Source organism: Anolis sagrei, chromosome 5 (genome assembly GCF_037176765.1).
Source record: "Anolis sagrei isolate rAnoSag1 chromosome 5, rAnoSag1.mat, whole genome shotgun sequence".
Lineage (NCBI taxonomy): Eukaryota > Metazoa > Chordata > Lepidosauria > Squamata > Dactyloidae > Anolis > Anolis sagrei.
In genome coordinates this window covers 190,517,894-190,526,048 of record NC_090025.1, presented here as the reverse complement: position 1 = coordinate 190,526,048, position 8,155 = coordinate 190,517,894, and the positions used below count along the sequence as shown (strand labels likewise).

Here is an 8,155-nt window from a genome sequence, read left to right as displayed (position 1 = left end):
GAAATTGTACTTCTTAACCAGAGAGTTCATGCAAACTACACGCTCCAGAATTCCAAAGGATGTTGCCATGACAGTTAAACTGGAATAATAGCTGTATAACTGTTTAATATGCACCCCTGAGTAGTTAGTATTCAAACAGATACTGAGCTTGTGCTTGCTTTTATGAATGGGTTGCCTTGGGAGGTCAGGGATATTTTCACTATGGATTTTTGCACTGTTTGAGGGTAAGACTAGATAGTCTTTTGAGCAAACATGTGCAAACTTTGGCCCTCCAGGCATTTTGGACTTCAACTCCCACAATTCCTAACAGCCTACCGGCTGTTAGGAATTGTGGGAGTTGAAGTCCAAAACGCCTGGAGGGCTGAAGTTTGCCTGGTGTAAATGTTGGAATAATTTCCATAATAATTGTCTCTCTTTCAGATACAACATTCTGTGGCACAAACAGCAATGTTGATGCTGGCCCTGCTCTTTGTGGCAGCCTGTTCTTCCATACTTGCCGAAGCAGAAGTGGTGCAGGACTTTAAAAACTGCCTCGAGTTCTTCTTGGACAAGACTCCCCCAGATGCGTCCCTGACGCCCTCCAACCCTGCCAGGATCTGCCAGTTTTACAAGAACATCTACCGTTACGCCACCATGTACGACACAGAGAAACGCATTCCCATATACTCCGCTTACAAGTGCAAACCTGGCAAGGGTCAGAGGTATAACGGCTGGATGATAGAGCCCCAGGTAAGACCTCCTGTATACTGTTTTAAAAGTCCCCTTCACACTATAAAATTACAGCACGCTTTATTTATCGTGTCAGAAGCAAAATTAGAATACAGTTATAATGTATAATGGTTCTTCCTATGAATGAACCATGTTGTTGTTGTTGATTCGTTCAGTCGTCTCCGACTCTTCGTGACCTCATGGACCAGCCCACGCCAGAGCTCCCTGTCGGCCTTCACCACCCCCAGCTCCCTCAAGGTCAGTCCAGTCACTTCAAGGATGCCATCCATCCATCTTGCCCTTGGTCGGCCCCTCTTCCTTTTGCCTTCCACTTTCCCCAGCATAATTGTCTTCTCTAGGCTTTCCTGTCTCCTCATGATGTGGCCAAAGTACTTCAACTTTGTCTCTAGTATCCTTCCCTCCAGTGAGCAGTCGGGCTTTATTTCCTGGAGGATGGACTGGTTGGATCTTCTCGCAGTCCAAGGCACTCTCAGCACTTTCCTCCAACACCACAGCTCAAAAGCATCGATCTTCCTTCGCTCAGCCTTCCCTAAGGTCTAGCTCTCACATCTGTAGGTTACTACAGGGAATACCATGGCTTGGACTAGGCGGATCTTTGTTGCCAGTCTGATGTCTCTACTCTTGACTATTTTATTGAGACTGGACATTGCTCTCCTCCCAAGAAGTAATCGTCTTCTGATTTCCTGGCCACAGTCTGCATCTGCAGTAATCTTTGCACCTAGAAATACAAAGTCTGTCACGGCCTCCACGGTTTCTCCCTCTATTTTCCAGTTGTCAATCATTCTTGTTGCCATAATCTTGGTTTTTTTGATGTTTAGCTGCAACCCGGCTTTTGCGCTTTCTTCTTTCACCTTGATTAGAAGGCTCCTCAGCTCCTCCTCGCTTTCGGCCATCAGAGTGGTGTCATCTGCATATCTGAGGTTGTTAATGTTTCTTCCAGCAATTTTCACCCCAGCTTTGCATTCATCCAGCCCCGCACATCGCATGATGTGTTCTGCATACAAGTTAAAAAGGTTGGGTGAGAGTATGCAGCCTTGCCGTACGCCTTTCCCAATCTTGAACCAGTCTGTTGTTCCGTGGTCAGTTCTGACTGTTGCTACTTGGTCCTTGTACAGATTCCTCAGGAGAGAGACAAGGTGGCTTGGGATGCCCATCCCTCCAAGAACTTGCCACAATTTATGAACCATCTAGGTGTTTAAGATCGTCTCGAGAGGCCCTGCTCTCGGTCCTGCCATCTTTGCAAATCTGATTGGTGGGAACGAGAGACAGGGCCTTCTCAGCGGTGGCTCCCTGGCTATGGAACGCCCTCCTTAGGGATCAGATCAGCCCCCTCCCTCCTGACATTTTGAAAGAGAGTTAAGACCTGGCTGTTTGAGCAGGCATTTGCAGACGCAGTATAACTGATTAATTGAGACTCATGGAACAACAGGATGATGCAATGGAAAATGATTTTAATGATGAGACACTGAGAACTGTATTTTATGATTTTAATTGTTTATTGTTATTGTTTTTATATGGTTTATACTATATGTAATTGTTTTTGTCTGTATTTTATCTTGTAGGGCATTGATTGCCAAATGTAAACTGCCTCGAGTCACCTCCGGGCTGAGAGGGGCGGTATACAAGTATAGTAAATAAATAAATAAATGTATAGAAAAAACACAAACTAAGTTAAAAACTTGGCGTTATACTAAATTTCCTTTGGCCACTTGGAGTGCCTCTGGTGTTGCTGTGAGAAGGTCCTCATTGTGCATGTGGCAGGGCTCAGGCTGCATTGTAGTAAGTAGTCTGTGGTTTGCTTGTTTCCACACTCACATATCACAGACTCCACTTTATAGCCCCATTTCTTATGGTTGGTTCTGCATCTCGTGGTGCTGGAGCGCAGTCTGTTCTGTGCCTTCCAAGTTACCCAGTCTTCTTTGTGTCCAGGAGGGAGTCTCTCATTCGGTCTCAGGCAATGATTGAAGTTCTGGGTTTTAACCTGCTACTTTTGGACTCTCGCTTGCTGAGGTGTTCATGTGAATATCTCTGTAGATCTTAGGAAGCTGGTTCTTCATTTAAGTCACTGGTTTGCTGGCTGATATCTGAACAGAGGATGAGCTGGAGATGTCGATGCTTTGGTTCTTTCATTACAGGCTGTTACTTTGCGACGAATATCAGGTGGTGCAGTACCGGCTAAACAGTGTAATTTCTCCAGTGGTGTAGGGCGTAGACATCCTGTGATAATGCAGCATGTCTTATTAAGAAATGCACGTGTGGACCATAATGACAGATCTTCGTTTTCAAAGTATGCCCACAGCAGTGATTGATGGCAGATATATGGGCACCCCTCTGGCTCTTAGTTTATGTGTTTGTGGAGCCCTGAAAATTGAGGATCTGCCTCACTATTTGTTTTTCTGCCCTTTGTATTCTGATCCAAGAACCAAAATCCTGGGGTTTATTCTGTCTTATTAAGAGCCACACCCACTGTTTAAACATGGTGAGATGTATTCCATACTGGGCATGCATAGTCAGCAGCAGAGTAGCAAAGCACAAGGGCAGATGTCTTCACTGTGTCTGGTTGTGATCCCCAGGTTGTGCCAGTCAGCTTTCAAATTTATTTATTATTATTATTTACTGTATTTAAATACTGCTCTTCTCAGCCCACGAGAGACTCAGGGTGGTTATATTATTTCTAGCACCCACTTTTTGCTTGATATTCAGGCAGTGCTTCTTGTAGACCAGAGAACAGTCCAAGGTAACTCCCAGGTATTTGTGTGTGCTGCAATGCTCCAGTGGGATTCCTTCCCAGGTGATCCTCAGAGCTTGAGATGCTTGCCTGTTCTTAAGATGAAAGGCACATGTCTGTGTTTTAGAGGGATTAGGAATCAGCTGGTTTTCCCTGTAATAGGCAGTAAAAGCACCTAAAGCTTTGGAGAGCTTCTGTTCAACCATCTCAAAGCTCCCCTCTTGGGTGGTGATGGCACGATCATCAGCATAGATGAAACTCTCTGTCCCTTCTGGTAGTGACTGGTAATTTGTGTAAATGTTGAACATTGATGGAGGAAGCACGCTTCACTGAGGCAGGCCGTTCTTCTATTTTTGCCATCTGCTTCACTGGCCCTGGAACCCGACAAAAAAGCTCCTGTTTTGTAGCAGATTTCCTATGAAGCGGGTGAGGTGGTAATCCTTTGTGATATTATACATTTTTCTCAGGAGGAGGCAATGATTTACAGTATCATAAGCTGCTGACAGATCTATGAAGACAGCGCCTGTAATCTGCTGTCTTTTAAAACCATCTTCTATGTGCTGTGTCAGGTTCAGCACTTGTGATGTGCAGCTTTTCCCTTTCCTAAAACCAGAACACTGATTCCAATTTAACTATCATGGCAACATCTTGGTATTCATAACACCAAGTAACATAGTTTTTGTTCCTGAGTTATAAATGTCATTTGCTAATTGGTTCTATCATGAAAACATGGGGAAGGTTTATTAAAACTGAAAGCACTTTGTGTTTGTGAGACATCCTGAGGCACATTTTGCTATAGTTTTTCAGTGAGTCTCAACCAATTCAGCATATTGTTGAAGGCTTTCATGGCCGGAATCACTGGGTTGTTGTAGGTTTTTTCAGGCTATATGGCCATGGTCTAGAGGCATTCTCTCCTGACGTTTCGCCTGCATCTATGGCAAGCATCCTCAGAGGTAGTGAGGTCTGTTGGAACTAGTAAAAAGAGGTTTATATAACTGTGGAATGACCAGGGTAAGACAAAGGACTCTTGTCTGCTGGAGCTAGGTGTGAATGTTTCAACTGACCACCTTGATTAGCATTTGATTGCCTGGCAGTGCCTGGAGCAAACCTTTATTGAGAGGTGATTAGATGTCCTTGTTTGTTTCCTCTCTGTTGTTGTGCTGTTGCAATTTTAGAGTTTTTTTAATACTGGTAGCCAGATTTTGTTCATTTTCATGGTTTTCCCCTTTCTGTTGAAATTGTCCACATGCTTGTGGATTTCAATAGCTTCTTTGTGTAGTCTGACATGGTGGTTGTGAGAGTGGTCCAGCACTTCTGTGTTCTCAAATAAAATGCTGTGTCCAGGTTGGTTCATCAGGTGCTCTGCTATGGCTGACTTCTCTGGCTGAAGTAGTCTGCAGTGCCTTTCATGTTCCTTGATTCGTTTCTGGGCAATGCTGCTGCGTTTGGTGGTCCCTTTGTAGACTTGTCCACAGCTGCATGGTATACGGTAGACTCCTACAGAGGTGAGAGGATCCCTCTTGTCTTTTGCTGAATGTAGCATTTGTTGGATTTTCTTGGTGGGTCTGTAGATAGTTTGTATGTTGTGTTTCCTCATCAGCTTCCCTATGCGGTCAGTGGTTCCCTTGATGTATGGCAAGAACACTTTCCCTCTGGGTGGATCTTCGTCTTTATTCTCGTGGCTTGTTCTCGGTCTTGCAGCTCTTCTGATGTCTGAGGTGGAGTCTCCATTGGCCTGGAGAGCCAATTCAACATACTTTGTGGCAGCCACAAAACAAAGTTTCTGGAGTGTAACAACTACTTTCAAAGTAAGCATCGCACAATTAAACAGGAAATAATACTTTCATAGTTTGTTACATGGTGCAATTTAGTATGGCCCAGACACACCTCCCTTTCTGCAGATCGAAAGGATGCCATACCAGTTTCTCCCAATTCCCATCAGCAACCATCCTTATTCAACCCTTCCACCAATCACCCCCTTGTTATTATCTCTGTTCAATAAATACAAAACCAAATTAACATGTAAACAATATTTTGCAAAACATCCATAACGGGTTGTTGTAGGTTTTTTCGGGCTATATGGCCATGGTCTAGAGGCATTCTCTCCTGACGTTTCGCCTGCATCTATGGCAACTACCTCTGAGGATGCTTGCCATAGATGCAGGCGAAACGTCAGGAGAGAATGCCTCTAGACCATGGCCATATAGCCTGAAAAAACCTACAACAACCCAGTGATTCCGGCCATGAAAGCCTTCAACAATACATCCACAGCCCGTATAGACTACTGCAACACACTCTACGTGGGGTTGCCTTTGAAGACTGTTCGGAAGCTCCAAATGGTCCAACAAATGGCAGTCATGTTGCTAACAGGTGCAGCGCTCAGGGAGCACACAACTCCTCTGTTGCGCCAGCTCCACTGGCTGCCAGTTTGCTACCAGGTACAATTCAAAGTGCTGGCTTTAGCCTATAAAGCCCTAAACGGTTCTGGCCCAACTCACCTCTCCTAATGTATCTTTCCTTATGAAACATCTAGGACTCTGAAGATTGTCTGGGGCGGCCCTACTCTCGGTCCTGCCTTCATCACAGATTTGGCTGGTTTTTTTTTGGTCGTGTCAGGAGTGACCTGAGAAACTGCAAGTCGCTCCTGTTGTGAGAGAATTGGCCATCTGCAAGGACGTTGCCCAGGGGACGCCCGGATGATTTTGATGTTTTATCATCCTTGTGGGAGGTTTCTCTCATGTCCCTGCATGAGGAGCTGGAGCTGATAGAGGGAGCTCATCCGCCTCTCCCCGGATTTGAACCTGCGACCTGTCGGTCTTCAGTCTTGCCGGCACAGGGCTTTAGCCCATTCGGCTGGTGGAGATGAGGGACAGGGCCTTCTCACTGGTGGCTCCCTGGCTGTGGAACACCCTTCTTAGGGATATCGGCTTAGCCCCCTCCCGCCTAACGTTTCACAAAAAAGTTAGAACCTGGCTTTTTGAGCAAGCATTTACAGATGCAGTGTAACAGACAAAGTCAGATCTACGGAAAGGCTGGACAATGCGATTGGATAATGATTTTAGCAACAAGACACTGAGGATCCATGTTTTTATTGGTTTTTAATTGATTGTGTGGTTTTATATTTATGCTAAATGTTTTTAATTGTGATTTATGTTTTTGGGGGAATTGAATTGTGCTGTTGTGCAAACCGCCTTGAGTCGTCTTCGGGCTGAGAAAGGTGGTATATAAATATGATAAATAAAGTAAATAACATAACATAACTTTACATGCCCCTGATTTGGACTTTTCAGCTTGTAGACCTGGCTTTAGGGAGGAGCATGGAAGACGAGCGTGAAACCAACATTGCTGCTTCAGGCGTTGCAAAGAACCAAGCCACCTTCAAAGATTACGCTCAAGCCTTAAACACCGAAAAGGGGCACCTGAACCCCGTTTGCCACCAACCGGACGAAGACAGCCGAGCGGCCACCTCCACCTTGACCAACATTGTGCCCCAGTTTAGCAAACTCAACGAAGACGCTTGGGCCAGCTACGAAGACAGTGTCAAGAAGGAGGCTCAGGTCTGCAAGGACTTGTACGTCATTGTAGGAGCTGTGCCTGGGGATGAGTACATAGCCGACGGCAGGGTCAACGTGCCCAGCCACATCTGGTCTGCAGCCTGTTGCCTGCGCGAGAAGAACCGCAGAAACGCATGGGGTGCCATCGCAAAGAACAACGAGAACATTGTCAAGCAATACAACTTGGAGAAACTGAAAAAGGAGCTTGCTCTACTCTACGGGAAGGAAAAGATCGATCCTTTCAACAATGGATGTAAATAACCCAGGATTGAAGACGAGATAGACAAGATATGGGCAAACTTCAGCCATCCAGGTGTTTTGGACTTCAACTCCCCCAATTGCTAACAGCCTCAGGCTCCCTGCTCCTTGAGTGGTGATGGCGCAATCGTCAGCATAGATGAAACTCTCCGTCCCTTCTGGCAGTGGCTGATCATTTGTGTAAATGTTGAACATTGCTGGAGCAAGCTTCGAAGAGCTTCTGTTCAACCATTTCAAAGCTCCCTGCTTGAGTGGTGATGGCACGATCGTCAGCATAGATGAAACTCTCTCCTCCTTCTGGGGCCTGAGGGCCTGACGCTGTTAGGAATTGTGGAAGTTGAAGTCCAAAACACCTGGCGGTCAACGTTTGCCCATGCCTGAAATAGACCCAGTGTTGGCCATGTGTCGTTGGGACAGCTACCTGCCTACTTCCTCCCTTCTCCAGCTCTCAGAAGGCCTACCTCTCAATGCCTCCATGACAACACTCTAAAAATTGGGGGATTGGGTAGTCTCTCTTTGTGGGTCTTTCTTTCCTTCCTCCATTTCCTTCCTGCATCTTTACCCTCTCTCTCTTTTCTTTCCTTTTCCCGTTGCTTTTCCCACTCCCCCCCCTTTTTCCTTTCTCTTCCTTCCTTCCTTCCTTCCTTCCTTCCTTCCTTCCTTCCTTCCTTCCTTCCTTCCTTCCTTCCTTCCTCTTCCCTTATTTTCTCTCTTCCCATGTTCTTTTGTTGTTTCTTTCTTGCCTTCCTTCCTCTCCACTTCTTTCTCTTTCTTTCACTTATACCATTTTGCCTTTGTTAGGGCATGTAAGAAATCAATAAGTGTGTGTGTGTCAACTGTAAAATAAGAAGCATGAAGTTGATTGGTTGGGCTATGCCCTGGGAGC

General features: G+C 45.6%; 1 protein-coding gene across 1 annotated transcript; it reads left to right on the top strand.

The window, feature by feature from the left end:
- The first annotated feature begins 401 nt into the window (after positions 1-401).
- On the top strand, positions 402-7,889 carry LOC132775620 (endonuclease domain-containing 1 protein-like). The gene is made up of 2 exons (XM_060776349.2): positions 402-729; positions 6,748-7,889. Exons 1-2 carry the CDS (start codon positions 448-450, stop codon positions 7,270-7,272), a joined length of 807 nt encoding a protein of 268 aa, XP_060632332.2. The 5' UTR covers positions 402-447; the 3' UTR covers positions 7,273-7,889.
- Positions 7,890-8,155: the final 266 nt, after the last annotated feature.

Coding starts and splice junctions, on each gene's coding strand:
- LOC132775620 (XM_060776349.2), top strand. CDS start 448: ATGTTGATGCTGGCCCTGCTCTTTGTGGCAGCCTGTTCTTCCATACTT. Junction 730..6,747: donor GCTGGATGATAGAGCCCCAG/GTAAGACCTCCT, acceptor TGGACTTTTCAG/CTTGTAGACCTGGCTTTAGG.